General features: G+C 40.1%; 1 protein-coding gene across 2 annotated transcripts in view; it reads left to right on the top strand.

Moving 5' to 3' along the window:
* PELI2 (pellino E3 ubiquitin protein ligase family member 2) overlaps positions 1–18,223 on the top strand; it is a 175,091-nt gene that overhangs the window by 134,166 nt on the left and 22,702 nt on the right. Inside the window, exon 3 of one of the 2 annotated variants that reach the window (XM_080657750.1) lies at positions 3,984–4,016. The exons of the other annotated variant lie outside the window; for it this stretch is intronic. Within the exon in view, the coding sequence (XP_080513876.1) occupies positions 3,984–4,016 (33 nt within the window). The remainder of the gene's footprint in view (positions 1–3,983; positions 4,017–18,223) is intronic. 2 annotated transcript variants of the gene reach the window in all.

Below are 18,223 nucleotides of genomic sequence, written 5' to 3'. Positions count from 1 at the left end.
GTCTACTCTGGTTGTATAGTTTTATTCTTGAAAAGTTGCTTTGATAGGCGGCATCTTAAGAGCTTACCATTCAGCATAGGCTTCATCCACTAGGTAGCAACACATTTTTTGGGTGAAATATATTCATATTGTCTCTTCCCAAAAACTAGAGGCAGGACTGTTTATTTTAAGCAGCAATCTAGAGGCAGAGTCCTAAGGCAAATCTATCCTTTCATTTGTCTTCCTTTAGCTAGCAATATTACAGCATTGGCCTTGGTCATTTTTAGCTGCAGTTCTAGGAGTTTTGTTCCACAGCATCACCCAAGGAGTAAACATTGTGTTTTTTACTGCATGGATAGATCTTCTAATCAATGGTAATAATCTTATTGACTTCATAACCAAATCAGATTTGAATCCCATTATTCTCAATATCAAGCCATTTTACTTTCCCAGTAATTTTTTGATTATGTATAAACTAGAGGCCCGGTGCACAAAATCGTGCATTACTGGGGTCCCCCGGCCTGGCCTGCAGGATCAGGCTGAAACCGGCTCTCTGATATCCCCCAAGAGGTCCTGGATTGTGAGAGGGCGCAGGCCAGGCTGAGGGCCCCCACCAGTGCACCATCGGGGTCGGGGAGGGACTGTGGGAGGGCTCCAGGGCATGTCTGGCCCATCTCGCTCAGTCCCGATTGGCTGGACCCCAGCAGCAAGCTAACCTACTGGTCAGAGCATCTGCTCCCTGGTGGTCAGTGCATGTCATAGTAAGTGGTTGAGCAGCCTTAGCATATCATTAGCATATTACGCTTTGATTGGTTGAATGGATGACCAGACGGCCTGACACTTAGCATATTAGGCTTATATAGGATGGGTTGTCTACAGATTTTCCACATTAGACTGTTTTCTCTGAGATGTTCCAGTGCTGTCCTGGTCACCATCGGATTTTTGTTTAGATGATATCCCTATTCCTTTGAATACATTTGTCTTCTCATCAACAATAGCTAGAATGTAAAAGTTTTAAGATAGAATATGCATAGGAGAAAGCATTTTTGTAAATAACACCTTCTATTCATTTTTGTTAGTGACTCTTTTCATCTGAGGATTGTTCAAAAGGTTATTTCACAATGCTAGATGCTCTGATTCTTTTGCCCAAGGATTTAATAATCTAGGGACCCAAGCTTTCTTTACTTACCCCAAATTTCTTTTAAATATATAGACAACAGACAAATATTGGTGAACATGTAAGAACTCAGGACATATAATTTTTATAAGCTCTTGCTGAAGAAATTACCAGAAGACAAATTTCAGCCAAATAGGAGGTGAATGGAGACTCTCAAAGAGACTAGCATCTAATAATTGAATTCAGTGTGCTCTGAAGAACTAAAACAATAGAGAGTGATTGCTACAGGATAGAATATAAAGGTTATAAAGTCTGACAATGTAGAAATAATAAATAATAAAATAAAAGGTGAGAGAGGGAAAGGTGAGAGGTAGTGTATGCATGTTAATATCCTCAGATTTTATATCTGGGAGACAATATCTATAATTTAAAACAGAAAGATGTAAGTATGCAGTGGTTTAAAAAAGCAAACTGCAAGAAACATTATCAAATCAATAAAAAGTGTATGGAGGAGGATGGTAGAGAGGAAATGAAAAAAATCTCATTTATCATTGCTCTTATGAGAGAGTTAATGAGTGCATCCATGTTTATGTAGTTGTATATATAAAAGTAACCACAAAAGTAGAAATGTAGCTCTTCTGAGTAAACATGTAAAATCCTATCTAAAAAAAGAGTGCAAATTGACCATCACTCCAACACACAAGATGGCTGCCCCTATGTGGTCAAAGATCCTGCCCCCATGTGGACACAAGATGTCCACCACAAGATGGCCAGCAGGGGAGGCCAGTTGGGAGGGTCCAGGCCTGCAGGGGAGGGCAGTTAGGGGTGACCAGGCCGGCAGAGGAGGGAAGTTGGGGACAACCGGGCCTGCAGGGAAGGCAGTTGAGGGGGACCCAGGCCTGCAGGGGAGGGCAGTTAGGGGTGACCAGGCCTGCAGGGGATGGCAGTTAGGGGTAAACAGGCTGGTAGGGGAGCAGTTAGGCATCAATCAGGCTGGCAGGGGAATGGTTAGGGGGTGATCAGGCTGGCAGGCAGAAGCGGTTATAGGCAATCAGGAAGGCAGGCAGGCGAGCAGTGGGAGCCAGCAATCCTGGATTGTAAGAGGGATGTCCGACTGCCGGTTTAGGCCCGATCCCTGTGGGACATCCCCCGAGGGGTCCCAGATTGGAGAGGGTGCAGGCTGGGCTGAGCGACACCTGCCCTCCCCCCTGCACGAATTTCATGCACTGGGCCTCTAGTATAGAATATAAGGCAAAGATAGCATGGACCGTAATGTGAGGGTTTTGTTTTTTTTTTTAAAGGCACTGCAGAAGCCCGGTTCACATAGCATCAAACATGTAATGAGCCTCATTATTTGCAGAGTCCATATTTGCAAATTTGCCTGCTCACTAAAATTTGTAACCCTCAAATCAATACTCGTGACACTTTCCCAATCAATTTTGGACATGAACAGCTTAGTGAAAATTTTGAGTTGCTAGCTGAGGTTGAACAAGGCAACACTCTGCCATTTTGTTTCAAATTTCACATGGGAAAAAGTTTAGCTACATCAGAAAGCAGGTCTAATTAAGCAACTTTATATATATAAAAGGCTAAGTTGACGCGTGCCTGAGTGTGATACAATATAAAGCTCTCACTGGCGCCAATCGCATGTGTGTATTTTGATTTTTCATTGTCGGTCATGAATTTGGTTGACACTTCTGTTATAGAGAGAAAAGGTGACTAGCGATATTAAAACATTTCTTCTAATTAATTTCCTTTCAGTGTGCACACATCCATGCATCAGGACACTAGTGTATTCATAAAAAATACTTGTACATAAATATTTACAACAGCCTTATTTGCAATAGACAAGAATAAGAACTAACCTGATGTCCATCAGCAAATGAGTGGATGAACAAATTGTGGTTTACCCTTACAAGGGAATACTACTTAGCACTAAAAGTAATGGTCTATTGATACATGCAACAACATGGATAAATCTCCAAGTAATAAGCAAAAGAAGCCAAACCAAAAATAAAAAATAAAAAACATAGTGTAAGATTTCATTTCTATGAAACATTAGAAAATGCAATCTAGTCTATGGTGACAGATCAGAAATCATTGGCTGCCTAGGCATGAGGAAGTGGTTGGAAGGGAGGGATGAATACATACGGGCACGGTGAGGAAGCGTCTATGGGTTGATCTCTAATAGAAAAACATATCCTCAGGTGAGGATAAAAGAAAATAATAATTAAAAACATGTTAAGCTTCAGTCACAATAGAAATGTTCATTAAAAGCACAGTGATGTGATTTTTCACATACCAGGCAGTACGGACCATAACACTTAATAATTCACTGTGAGTGTGGGGAAAACCCACTCTTGTACACATCTGGTGGGAACTTAAGTTGGTATAACTTCTGTGAAAAGTAGTTTGACAATAGCTTTCAATATTGAAAGTTCACATACCATGTGATCTAGCAATTTTATTTCTAAGAATTTACTCTATAGATATATCCTCCCATATGCAAAATGAATACATGGATGTTCATTGCAGCATTGTTTGTAAAATAGAAAAAATAATCTTTTATTCCATAAATTAAAAATGAGATTTATTGGATAAATAAGTCTATGTCTATGCATCAAAAAGATGAGACAGCACTAATAGCTAAGGCTATAGACCACTCTACAAGTTGTACTGTTAAGTGAAAGAAGCAGGGAACATAATGCCCTGTACAGTATGCTATCATTTCTTATGCATATTCGGTGCTAGTATAGACATAGATTTTCCCTGAAAGGATCCACATGAATCTAGTAATAGTGGTGCTGTCTGATTCAGGTCTGGAATTGGAAGGAGCATTTGATACTTTGTGTACATATTAACTAATTAAAAATCTTCTTTGCCTTAGAAATCAGTCCAGAACCTGGAGGACCTTACAAAAGTAAGTATTAACTTATCTGATAAAGATTATTAATGTTTTAGTAATAAAAAATAGCTAAATATAACAGTAATTATTGTATGTTAGGCACTGCACTCTGGGTCCTTTACAAATACCATTTCAGTTTTCCAATAAACCTTCAAGGTAGTTGGGGTACTTTACAGGTTAGGAAATAGATTCACAATATCACCCAAGGACACACAGATAGTAAGGCTATTTTAAGGTCAGTTGATTGAGGCTTGAGGCGTAACATCCAAAGATATATCCAAGCTTCTATCCATAACATTTGTGAATGGCATGTGTAGTGGCAGACCACACAAGTCAGTTACATGTAAGTTTCCTGTACTTCCAAGGAAAGACAGTTATTGTCTTACTTAAAATTTTTTAAATTAGGATTGGAACTTGTATGATTCCAGCAGGCTCAACATCTTGAAAATACCAACTGCCAAGATAAATGTTTTCTTTAGAGAGTAAATATTTTCATGTTTCTATATAACTATGATGTGGCCTTCTTGAACTGGTTTTATTCCATAAAAAAAAAAATGAGATTCTTTAGCAGATGGACAAATTTTAAATGTGGGCCAAGCCTTAAAAATAAAAATCGAAGTAAAATGAGGGGAAAAAAATTGAAAACATCCCCTCTTTTAAATGAGGGCTTTTGCTTCTGGCACTATAAATAATCAATAGGTTTTGTATTTTGTTTTATTTTGAGCAAGGGTAAATTTCAGTCTTTTCATTCTTCAGTACTCAAGGGATCACTTTGACAGCTGATAAACCGGCCTATATTAAAATAATTATATGGCAGGTCTTTGGGTATATTAGTATGAAATCGATTTATGTCAGATTCAGTTTATAGCATCTGGAAGTTTGCCTGCTCATGGCAACGGATTAGGGCTTGCATTTACTATTGACTCACTGTGACACATAGTTGAAGGAGGTTACCTATGTATTTTTTACCCAATACTCTTTAGAAACAGGTATATCTTGTTTATCCAATAAATGCATTATTAAAAAGAAATACGTAAATTAATTACTAAACAATGAATTTTACTTTTTCAACTTCATCATCTTGCAAAATGTTATATTTTTATTTATAATTCTTATTTATTAGGGTTCATTGTTTCAATTAGCTTTGTTTCCTGTGGAAAGTAACTCATATGTATGCAAATACTTACTCAGATTACAAGATGTTAGATGTTGTACCAGGCAGATTCGCATGCATCCTTTAAAGCATTGTCCATGACTAATTAATTATCTATCCATAAAGTTTACCAACTCCTGTTCTTATGTGTGACTAGTTAGATTTCTCTCCCTCTCTTTCTTTTTTTAAAAAAATATATTTTAATTGATTTTTTACAGAGATGAAGGGAGAGGGATAGAGAGTTAGAAACATCGATGAGAGAGAAACATCAATCATCTGCCTCCTGCACACCCCCCAGTGGGGATGTGCCTGCAACCAAGGTACATGCCCTTGACCAGAATCGAACCTGGGACCCTTCAGTCCACAGGCCAGTGCTCTATCCACTGAGCCAAACCAGTTAGGGCTCTCCCTCTCTTTCTTAGTCTTAAGGTGTACAACAAAGAAACCTCACCATTGTTTTAATGTTCACTGGAATAATTGTCATTTTGCAAATATATTGCATCTTCTCTTCCCATGCCCCTTGTTCATATCTAGAACCATAAAATGTTTAAAACCAAATGAATAGCTGTTTTGAAGAATGGATTTGTTGGAGGTCTATTTCCCTTTTCCAGATGACCCAAGGGTGGTCCTCGTTGCAAGGTTAGATTAGACCCTGGGGTAGCCAGTGGTTCTGATGTCTACTGTGTGCATTGAGATGGGTGAAGTCCAGAGCACTGCCTTGAATTTCCAGGATGGTGCCCCTTCCTTGTCCTTTCCTGCGTTGTGGGGCGCTGCCACTTAGAGTCAGTGTGGGGAGATGTCTCCTGGGCATGCACTAAGGTGTGCACTTAGAAATAGTCTGTCTATTTTGCTATACTTAAAGTTGTCCCAGAGGCTCCTTACACTATCTTCATTTTTTGGATTCTTTTTTCTTTTTGCTGTTCTGAGCGGGTGTTTTTTGCTTTCTCATATTCTAAATCACTGATTTGATTCTCAGTGTCCTCTACTCTACTGTTCGTTCTTTTTAAATTATTCTTCATTTCAGTTAGTGCATGCTCCACTTTTCACTGGTCCTTTTTTATGTCGTTCATGTTCTCACTGAGTTCCTTGAAGTTCTCAGTAAGTTCCATGAAGTTCTCATTAAGTTCCTTGAGCATCCTTAACACCATTGTTTTGAACTCTGTATTTGGTAGCTTGCTTGTTTCCATTTCATTTAGTTGTTTTTCTGGAGATTTCTTCTATTTTTTCATTTGTCACGTGTTTCTTTGACTCCTCATTTCATCTGCTTCTCCGTGTTTGGTTCTATGTATTAGGTGGAGCCGCTATGCCTCCTGGAATTGGTAGAGTGGCCTTGTGTAGTAGGTATCCTATAGGAGCCCAGTGGCTCAGCCTCCCCAGTCACCTGAGCTGGGCACTTTCGGTGTGTCCTGTGTGGCTGTGTGCACTGTCCTGTTGTTGTTGGGCATTGATTGCTGTTGGCATCACTGGGAGGGATTGACGGCCCCACACCAATTGGCTGTGCAGACCAGCTGCGACTGCAGCAGAAGGGCTGCTGTGCAGGAGATTCCCCTTTGGAGCAGGACTTGTTTCAGTGGGGCTTTGGTGCTCTCCACGTCTGCCCCTTAAGTGTGTTGCTTGTGATGTGGTAGGGTGGTCTGAAGCTGACCACTGGGTGCACTAGCTCTGGGGTCTCCAGGGAGGTGCAAAATCAGCTAACTGCCCGTGCCCTGCCTGGGGCCACCCAACACAAGGTACAGAGTGATCCGCAGATGGCTGCTACTTGTGTTGGGCTTCGAGGTGCTCAGGAGAACCAAGCAGAACGCTGCTAGTGCTGGCCCTAGAGCCACTTATCAAGAGGTATGGGGCACACTGAAGCCAGCTGCTGCTTGTTTGAGAGATTTTGGGAAAGTCTGAAGCCTGGGTTAGGACAGGCCATTCCTATGGAAAAGCGACTGCAAACAGCTTGGGTGGGGCTGCAAATTGATTGGGTGGGGCAGGGTCTCAGGAAATCACCAGGGTGGGGCAAACAGTATGGGCCAGATTGATGGAGATTCAGATTTGGTGACTGCCTGTTGGCACTGTGGCAGGGAGGTGTCAGCAAAGGAACAATGACTTCTGCTGGCACTTTTGTCTGGGAGAAAGCTGCCCCCTTTGCTCTGTTGCCAGACAATTTAGTTCCTCCCATTTGTTGATGGGTCCTTTTAAGCTGCTGCCCTAGCACTGAAGCTCAGAGAGAGTGAGTCCAAGTAAGTTCATCACTGGTCCTTTAAGAGGAACTGCCTGGGACTCCAGCAACTCTCCTTATCACTCAGCCACAATCCCTGCTGGTTTTTACAGCCCAAAGTTATGGGAACTTCACTTCCCATTACTGGAACTCTGGGCTGAGGGGTCTGGTGTGGGGCTGGGACCCCTTGCTCCTCACAGGAGGCCTCCACAGCCAAGATAGCCCTCCCACATAAAATGCCACATGTGGGTGTCAGACTAGCCTGTTTTGTGCCTCTGCTCCTCTTACCAGTCTCAATGTGGCTTCTTTAATTCTGTAGTTGTGGGACTTCTGTTCAGCCAGATTTCAGGTGGTTCTGAAAGATGGTTGTTCTGATTTAGCTGTAATTTTGATGTGGTTGTGGGAGGATGCGAGTACCGCGTTTACTTATGCTCCCATCTTGACCAGAAGCCAACTTCAAGCATACCAGCATTTGCATCATGGGGATACCAGAAGGGGAAGAGAAGGAGCAAGAAATTGAAAACCTATTTGAAAAAAATGACAGGAAACTTCTCTTACCTGGTGAAAGAAATACACGTACAAGTCCAGGAAGTGCAGAGTCCCAAACAAGATGAACCAAGATACATCATAATTAAAATGCCAAAAGTTAAAGACAAAGAGAGAATCTTAAAAGCAGCAAGAGAAAAGCAGTAACCTGCAAGGGAGCACCCATACGACTGTCAGCTGATTTCTCAACAGAAACTTTGCAGGCCAAGAAGGGAGTGACAAGAAATATTCAAAGTAATGAAGAGCAAAGACCTACAACCAAGATTACTCTTCCCAGCAAAGCTATCATTTTTAATTGAAAGCCAGATAAAGAGCTTCACAGACAAGAAAAAGCTAAAAGAGTTCATCACCACCAAACCAATATTACATGAAATATTGAGGGGTCTTCTTGAAGAAAAAAGATAAAAAAATATGAACAATAAAATAGCAATAAATACATATCTATCAACAATTGAATCTAAAAATCAAAATAAATGAACAAGGAATCTAATGAACAAAATAAATTGATGAATAAAATAGAACCAGAAGCATAGAAACATGAAACAGTGACAAATCTCAGAGGGAAGGAGGTGAGGTGGGAAGAGATTAAAGAACTTATATGTATACATCGTTACCCATGGACATAGGGTGTTGAAATCTGGGGTGGGGTGGGATCTGGGTGGAAGAGGGGCAATCAGGGGAGCAATGGGGCGACATGTGGAGTGTTCTCAACAATAAAGGTGTGTTTTTTAAAGAAATAGGTGTTATTTAGGTAACTAGTGCAGACAATGTGGTTGGTAATGTAATATGTTTATGTATATAGACGTGTGTCCCTGTGTGGGAAAACAGCACTTCACCCCTCCTTCCAAAAGAGATGAGATGAAGTAACTGAAAGAGGAGATTGTACATTAGGTTAGCTTAATATGTTTTAAAAGTACAAAGACATAATCTATAAAAACTTGAATCTGAACCTCTCATTGTTCAGCACTTTGTGATGAACTGTGTGGATATAGAAGTAGCTGAAGCATCTTTGCCCTTAGACAGCAATGACTTTCCTGGACACAGTACCAGCACCTGTAAGATGACAAAACTGAGGCTCGGGGCTTAAGTAAGGTGCCGAGCCCTCAGCCAGTCATTGGTGGAGTGGGAGTCCAGCCTGACCTGTAATGTCAGCCATGCATTGAAGACTGGTTTAAAAAGACAGGAGTTCCTGCCTTCAAAGGGCTTTCCATCCGATGTAATGGTGGGATTCCTGGGGACAGATGTCCGCCAGGCACATGATTGTGTTCCTGCCCAGCTTCCAATTGCAGCGCTCGCTATGTTATGTTTCCTGAACTGTATCTGAGTCAGGTCATACCTGTGAACTGGTGCACCACCGACCAAGTTCACCCTCAGTGGAATTAGGAGCGACTCCAAATTAAAAACAGGGTTTCCTCCAATGTTCTTGCCCTCTCTGTTATCTGTGTGTGCTGAATTGCCTGCCTCCGCCCTAGCCCCTGTCCAGCACTGTGCAAGTAATAGGTTCTCTGCCAAGGTTTATCCAATAAGTAGCTCAGGGCGCTGATCCCAGATAGGCATGGGAATGGCCCTGTGCCAAGTTCAAAGTCATTGCCTCTAACAAATAGACATCACTTTTTATTTATTACATATAAAACACCCTTGGTTTTGATGAAAACCAAGTTCGCATTTTGTGACTTTCTAATCATAGCTATGACTTGGGCACTCATTTGAAATATGAACTATTGAAAAGATAGAATATTTGAAAGAGCATGTTCATACAAAAATAAATTATGAATTCCTTTAGCCTAGCCAGTTCCTCTGTTTAGAAATAGCACTCATACATATTTTATACATAAATTGACAAGGATGGCAGAGACCTCGTCTTCCCTATAACACTTTGAACCAGACTGATTGAGGATTTATTGCCTAATTATACTTGACAGCCTGACATAAAAGTCATTAGTTCTGGAAAAACATGTTTGTCATACTGGGAGTATCTCTAATTAATGTAGTCAATATCTAATATACATTTTAAGCTAAACAGAGTAGTAATCTCCCAAGTGTATGTTACAGACTATGAGGAACTGATGGTAAACCCCTTTGGGTCGTGAGGCAGTGCGCTCGGTACAGGTTTGTATTGGAGGAGAGACTATCCCATGTTATATACTATTTCCTCTGCTCTCGATACAGTGAAATCAATGCTATGGACATCCACTCCCTCTGTTGATACAATGTAAAGATAATAACTACTATAAAAACTCAGAGAGTTTATGTGATTTGATTACAGTTGGTGAGTGACTCAACTAGGATTCAGACCTGGGGCCCGGTGTGTTCTTTTCTCAACATCAACTGCACTAACCAAGTTGTTCTCTGCAGTGTCCACACGTGGTCTTATTCTGTCTTCCTTCAGTACATATAAACCTGGAGCTCAGCAGGACAAACCAGATAGTCATATTAAGACAACGATCTGGCACGAATGTTTTCTTTTGCCCAATGTTCAGCCATGTGCTGGGTTATCAGTAGTAGTGCAGTGAAGTGATGCACTGTCAGTGACCTCCTGGGGCAGCTGTCATGTGACCGTATGCTGATAGCCTCCAGTACAACCCCCTGCCACTGCTCCGACCACAGTGTACACAGTGCTGCATAGTAAAATCATTCAGCAGTTATTTCTGCAGAGTTCACCACAAACTCATTCATTTGCTCACAAATGTGCACATTTCTGCCATAAACATAAACATCAGAAGTTGTTTTTGAACGGAAAAGGTTCGATTCATTGGCCTCATTCAGTCCTGCACCAAACAGATTCCATTATTATGTTTTCCCACACCAATTAAAATGTTGTTTCTGTAGCAATGCACCCTGTCATTGAATGCTTTTACTTAGGAACCAGAACGTCTGTGAAAGGCCAATGTAGTTATTTTCCATTTTATCAGTTCCTTTCTGCAGCAATAGTTTTGCAGTTATTTATTTAAATTGTACTAGTATAGTGGGCTGAAATAAATTAACAGTTAAAGTGGCTGAAATTAAACCTGCCTAAAACATGCAGAATAATTGGCCAGGGAGCCGGTACTTATTCTACCATGCCTTACTTAAGAGGGCGAGTTGTGGGCATCATTTCGAAGGTTATTGGGAACACAAGCTCAGATTACATTCCTTGGTGGAACTCCAAAGACAAAGAGGTCACTGGCTCCCCGAGGAGAGTGTACAGGACATTTCCTAGGTCTTTCCCCAGCAGATAGCTATCAGCACATCTCTGACTTCTTTCTGAGGGGTTCTGTTGGGCACTGACGGATGGGGTGCAATGAATAGCATCAGAGAACACAGCTGTATTCGGGCATGTGATGCAAAGCTCTTCAGAGCAGCTCTGTGAAAACTTGAGATTCATCTAGAAAAGGTCCTTCAACACATATGCCTCAACAAGGCCCTCTCTTTTGAGAGACAAAAACAACACTAATTATATCTACTCATGGAGCAAAGAACATAAGCGGGTTGCTGGTGTTTCCAAAATCGCATTCATTTGATTTAGTCAGGTGCTATGTAACACAGGAGCAGGGACTGCCCTTCTGTAGCCGTCAGCATCCAGGACGTCTGGACAAGAGGGGTTGGTCAGCCCTTGAGTCTTTTGCTTCTAAGACACAGTAACAGAAAATTAGGTGTGGATTTGAAGAAAAAGAATTTCATTTCATTTCATTTCATTTGAAACTCAGAATTCACACGCACACACACACTGAGTCTAGGTTAGTAAGGAAGCCCCATTTGTATACCTAATATAGGTGGTTTGCAAAGTTGGGCTTCATAACATCTGACATAACTAGTTATTTTCTTCTCCTGATTCCTAGTATCTCTACTATTCCTACTCCAAATGTATAAGGACTAAAAATTGTCCATATGACATGCTTTTGCTTCCTCTGAAAATTCTTTGAATACGCTCCAGATTCCTTTTATATATTGATCTATAAATATTCATTTTATAATATGACTCCTAATATAAAATTTTCCTCACATCTCAGTCATCCAACAACTGAAGATTATCCCACAGATGATGCCTTCCTGTGTTCAGGAGCACATGAAACTTCCTTTAGGAACACAGCCTCTCTCTTTGTAAAAGCACCCTGCTCCCCACACCTGTCCCGTGCCCTTGGGCATGGGGAAAGTGAGCACACAGATTACCATGATGTTTTTTGTGATTTATCATAAATACTAATAAATAAATTAAAAATGCCCTGGCAGCAGTAGGCCTTGAGAACTGCTTGGTTCAGTGATATTGTGTAGCTAACTACTGCAAAACTTAGTGGTTTAGGAAAAAAACATTTAATTTTGTTCGTAATTTTTGCAAGGGTCGGGAATTTTGAAGGGTACACATGGACATTTTGTTTCTGATGCACATGGCAAATGCTGGGGCAGCTGAAACTGAAGGATTCGTGTCCACGGTGGCTCCTTCTCTCCTATGTCATTTCCGTCTCCAGGGACTCACCTCCTGGTCTGGGTTTCTTATGCGATGGCTCAGGACTCCAAGAGCAAGTGTTCAAGGGTGGCAAGGGGAAGCTGCAAGGCTTCTTCTGACCTAGCCTCTAAGTTCCAGATGTCACTTATGCTGCCTTCTGTTGGTCAACAAGTTACTAAGGGCAGCCCAGATTCAAGGGAAGATGAATTAGATTACACCTAATCTCCAAAGTAGAAAGTTACGGGCTGTCAAGGAGCTGATTGTAAAACTCCTTTGGGGAATCAATCAGTTTTGTAATTACTGGTTGCCCAACAACTACTTTGTATTTGAGGAGAAAAGTGAAATGTTGCATATGGTTTCTTCTATTTTGTATTTGATTTTTGCTTCATGCAGTGAAATTGGTGACCCTGGCTTTGACTCACCATTAGTTTAAGTATGGTAATAGTGCTAATTGTATATGGACAGCAGTGGCAAGAGAGGGCTCTGAGATGACAAGAAGCTTTTAAATCAGAGTGATTGGGAATGTAGTTGTACTTTTGACTGAAATAGGAGACCTAGGAGGAGAAAAAACATTTGGGCCCAACAATGTAATGATACTTTCTACTGCAGGTAACAAAATACCCAACCAAAGGCAATCTAAAACCCTCATTTTTCTCATAGAAGTCTGGGCAGATAGTTTCAGATTTGGTTCAACTCAAAGATGTCCAGCCCCAGACTGCTTTTCTGAGCATCTTTGGCCTTCCTCTCTTGTTGCAAGATAGCGACCTCAGTTCCAAGCATCACATTAAATTTTTTATTGATAGAGAAAGGAAATGATCCCTCTTGATTTCTCCCATCCCTAAGAGCTCCACACTGGTCAAGATTGGGTCACATCCCATGTGCTAGCTTCAGAGGAGACTGGAAGAGCTGGTCATGGCGTGCTTTGGCTTTTTAATTAATGGGAAGCCAGCTCTGCTAATAGGGAGAAAGGCGTTAGGTAGGAAACTAGCGTCTGCCTCAGTGATGAATTCCATTTTCTCTCCCTAGGCTCACTTAGCAGCCTTATACTAGTAGAGCTTGAACTAAATGGGCTAAATCATAACTATGATAAATTAGTATTTTTTAGAAACCAGTTTCTCAGTGGGCTTTTTCTCTTTTTGTGATTGAGAGCTAACCCACTGCTTCTTAACAAATAAAAAGATTTGATTATTTTCCTTACACTTTTAAAATATGAATGAAAGCTCTTTGGCTGCCATGAAGACATATATCCATCCCATTATGCATCGTGCAGGATTGCCTTTCTGATATCATTACATGTTATACATCTTCCTAAGTGCCTTCTGTGTGTGTGAGTTTGTAAGAGGAAGAGAATTTCATAGACATTATGAACCTTGTTTGTTTCAGAATCGAGGCTCAGAACCAGGACAACCAATTCTCTGTTCCCCTGAATGGCAGAGGATGACTGAGCTGGGCCCATGGCACAAGCAGAGTAAAACTCAGAAAGCATAGATCTCAGCTAGAGAAAGGAAGTGTTTTGGCTCAGAATGGGCATAATGTAGGCACCTGGAATTGCAGAGTAGTGCTTAAATTCCTAAGCTGGGTAAAGTTGGAAATCCTTTATTCTGTGGATCTGTAATTGTAATGGTCTATGCTGTAATTGTCCAATGGTGATATTTTTAACTGGATAAGATTCACACGTAATAAATTGGGGCTGAGAGTGTCACTAATGGTACCTTTGCTGGTGAACAGTAGGAGGAGGAAGGGAAGACCTGAGGAAAGAAGCCCTGACTCTCATCTTGCATCTGGAGCAGTGTATACTTTCCTCTGGCATCCATTGAATGCCTACATGCCCACAGTGCTGGGCACGGAAGAAGAGACCAGATCAGGCCTGCCTCTGAGGCACTGGCAGCAGCCACCCTGCCTTCTCATCACTGTAGAAATTGAATGTGGGAAATCACTAGTGTCTACCAGCAAGCCAGTTGAGCTGGTTTTCCTTATAATTTTAAAGTGTTTAATTTTCAAATTTAAATTGGTATAGTAGAATCACATTATATTACAGTAATTGTGTTTGAACTAAATTATAGTGAGTGCCAAGAGAAGGCCTTAGCCACACTCCGATGTTTCAGAAATAGATTTCAAAGCAACTTGGTGCCTTAGGGAAATTTTCATTTCCATAATACCTGAAAAGATTGACTCAAGTCAATGAATCTGTCATTTACTAAAAGGTGTATTTCTAAAAGTCCTGTTTTAAATATTAAAAGTATTGTTGAAAATTTGATATTTCTAACCAAAATAAAAAAGCTTAATGCCTTATATACTTCTAGAAAGTAAGCAAAAACTGGTGTCAAGCTTAAACTCCTCCCCTTAGCTTCCCCTAACTATGCAGATCTGGCCCCACTCTATCTTTAATATGCAAACAAGATTACATGAGCCCTAATTCATGTCATCAGGGGAATCGGGCACCTCTCCCAGTGGTGGCCTTAGGTGTCCTGGTTTTGACTGCCACTTTTTGCTCCAAATCTTAATCCTGGATTGAATCCCAGGCTTCTAGGGCCCGCTCATTGCCATGTCTCTCCCCGCTGTGGGTATAGCCTGTTTGGGCCCCAGGGCACTGGCATTCAGAGCTCTTTTATGGCAAGCCTCCTCTCCTGGCTCAGCACTAACAGGGGAAATCACTGCAGAGTGAGTTAGAGGTGGCTGGCACCCCTCGCTCCTCTGCCATCCCTGTTACAGGGCACTGCATTGCTTGCTGGCTGGGGCCACCCACCACCTTCTGGGACTTGCTTCTCCCTGCAGAATCTCTTTTCCTACTTCCCAGTCTTTCCCACATCCAGAGGCTTCCAGAATGTACCCTGGGATGGGACTTCCTTAATCACAAAGTCTCAGAAAAGTGTTTTTCTAACCCCAAATCATCCTAACCCTGGTGATTCAGGTTTAGCCATATTAAAAAAACAACAACAACAACACAAAAAAAAAACAAAACCTGCCAGAAGTTTGAAATTATAAACTTTCTTTAATGGGCTTAATGTTCAGGGTGTCCTGGGTCAGGCATTCAAGGCCTCAGAGTCCCTGAGCTTTCTTCCCTGTTTGGGGTTGGCCGGCAGGGGTTCGCCTACATCTTTGAGTTTCTCTTTGCTCTGGGCATTTCCCAGGTATGGCGCCACTTCCTATAAATAGACTTTTTAATATGTTTCATAGGCATATAATAGTTTGAATCAGAAGAATAATTTTAGAATAAAACACCTTAGAAGAATTGGGTCCATTAACAACTTAGGGCCTATAAAAGGGCTATTTCTGGTGCCTGCCAGAGTGGCACAGAGGTGCCAGGAGTGTGTCTAGGCTGTGTGAGGTCATGGGGTGAGTACAGCGAGTCTACCTGGGGCACCGATGTCCCAGCAAATTTGGAAGACCTGTTTAAATGTTAAAACTACAAGCATGCTATGGAGTAGAATACAAAGTTTATAATAATTTTAAGGTAGGATGTTTTACGCATGAAGAGTTTCACGTCAGGGCTGCTATCCCAGATGGCTCCAGGGGGTCAGTTAAGGCAACTATGATAGAAGTTTGAGAAACACTGTGCCTAAGAAAGTACCATCATACAAAAATGTGTAACTTGTAAAAGGTGTTATGTTATAGCATTTGTTACTCCTTATTCTGCAGATAATTGGCAAACTACAGACATTCTTGTTTTGTGTAGCATGTGTGCCATGAAAGTTACTAGGTGTACCAGTTAATAATGCGGATTTTTTTCAATAGATGGAATTACACATATGTTGATATATATGTGATTTGATATGTATGCTATTTTGTTGTATTGACAGCAAGCTTCAAAACTTCATATGTCAAATTTGCGGAAGGTGTTAACATCATAGATTTTTTATGCTTAAAAACGTCAAATTTCATGCCAAAAAAAGAGCATTTGCAGCAAATTTTCATTATTTTGAAGAAAAAGTTTTCATATACCTCAGGAAACTTAAACGCTTTAAAAATGATGATTTCCATGTGAAAGACAAAGAACGTCCAAGTCAACCAAAAAAGTTTGAAGACCAACAATTGCAAGCATTATGGGATGAAGATGTGTGTCAAACTCAAAAACAACTTGCATAAAGATTAAACGTTGCTCAGCAAACAATTTCCAATCGTTTACAAGCAATTGGAAAGATTTTAAAGGAAGAAAAATGGGTGCCACATCAACTGAACGAAAGACAAATGGAAAACCAAAAAGTCATCAGTAAAATGTTGCTTCAATGGCATGAAAGAAAGTCTTTTTTGCATCAAATTGTGACTGGCGATGAAAAGTGGATTTATTTTGAGAATCCCAAACGCACAAAATCATGGGTTGATCCAGGTCAACCATCAACATTGACTGCGAGACCAAATCGCTTTGGAAAGAAGACAATGCTCTGCATTTTGGTTGGATCAGGAAGGTGTGGTGTATTATGAGCTTCTAAAACCAGGTGAAACCGTTAATACTGATTGCTACCGACAACAAATAATCAATTGGAACCACGCTTTGATCGTGAAATGACCAGAATATGCCAAAAGACATGGCAAAGTAATTTTGCTTCATGATGACACCCCATCACACACTTCAAAACCAGTTAAAGACACGTTAAAAGATCTTGCCTGGGAAGTATTAACCCACCCGCTGTATTCATTCACCAGACCTTACTCCTTCAGATTACCACTTGTTCTGATTGATGGCACACACACTTTCTGAGCAGCACTTCAAAACATATAAAGAAGTGGAAAATTGGGTCTTTGAATGGTTTGCCTCAAAACAAGTTCTATTGGGACGGTATCCACAAATTACCTGAAAGATGGGGGAAATGTGTAGCTAGCGATGGACATTATTTTGAATAAAGCACTTTTGATGTTTCTCTTGAAATTATCATGTTTTCTTTGATTACAAAATCTGCATTATTAACCAGTACACCTAGTATATTGGAGTTGATTCATTTGTAAATTGAATACTTGTAAATGCCATAAACACTTTTTTAAAAACCGTAAAAAAATTATTGTATACATACTCCCTGGTTATTAGTTTTGTAAGTTTGAGTTTAATAAAGTTATTTTTCTTAAAGTGGACTTTTGTCACTTAACTATAAAGATAAACATCAACTCATCTTAAATTGAAAATAGTGCTATATTAATTTGACTTTCTAAAAATGTCATGTTATCAATACCATTGAATTTATCTGATTTGTACCAATAAAAATTTAAGATTATGTTTGTTGCTGAAGTGGAGTAGTATAAGAAATATTTTTTAGGTTCCTGATCATACAAAATATATTTATTTTTATTTTTAATGCTTAATATTATCTAATGAAGCCCATACAACAGAACATCACTTTGGTCATGAAGTTTCTCAGGGCAGCTGATTAAATAAGCATGAGATGAACCAGGCTAACTTCTAACTTGATTTGGAATGTTATACTATTTATTACTCTAATTATGTGAGCCAAATATAAATGTTCAGACATTTTCAGTAGTACACTGTATATGTCCAGCTACTTCCAAATGCTTTCTTGATCTTCAGACAGTATCATCTTCAGTAAGTGTCTAATAGGTATGCTTATTAAAGTTTTATTATACTTAATGTAAAGGAGTGGAGATGAAGATAAAGTAGAATGGATAAAATGTCATTGAAATAATTTGAAGTACAATTTAAGTAAACTTTGTTGTTAATTTGGAAATGTAAAAGTATGTGATCACAACTTAAGATGTATTCAAATATATCATTATGGAGGAAATAAGAACAATATTGTATTATTGATTTCTAGATTTTTTTGAATAAGACTAGTCTAAAAATATAAAGATAAAACTAACTTAGCTACCTTATTTATTAATTCAATAACTATCTGGGTTAAGCAACTGCTTATAGAAGATTTAAATAAGATGTAGAACAGTATAAGTAT

Source organism: Plecotus auritus (assembly GCF_963455305.1).
Source record: "Plecotus auritus genome assembly, chromosome: 1".
Classification (NCBI taxonomy): domain Eukaryota; kingdom Metazoa; phylum Chordata; class Mammalia; order Chiroptera; family Vespertilionidae; genus Plecotus; species Plecotus auritus.
The sequence above is the reverse complement of the archived record's forward strand: the minus strand, read 5'-3'. Positions and strand labels throughout refer to the sequence as shown.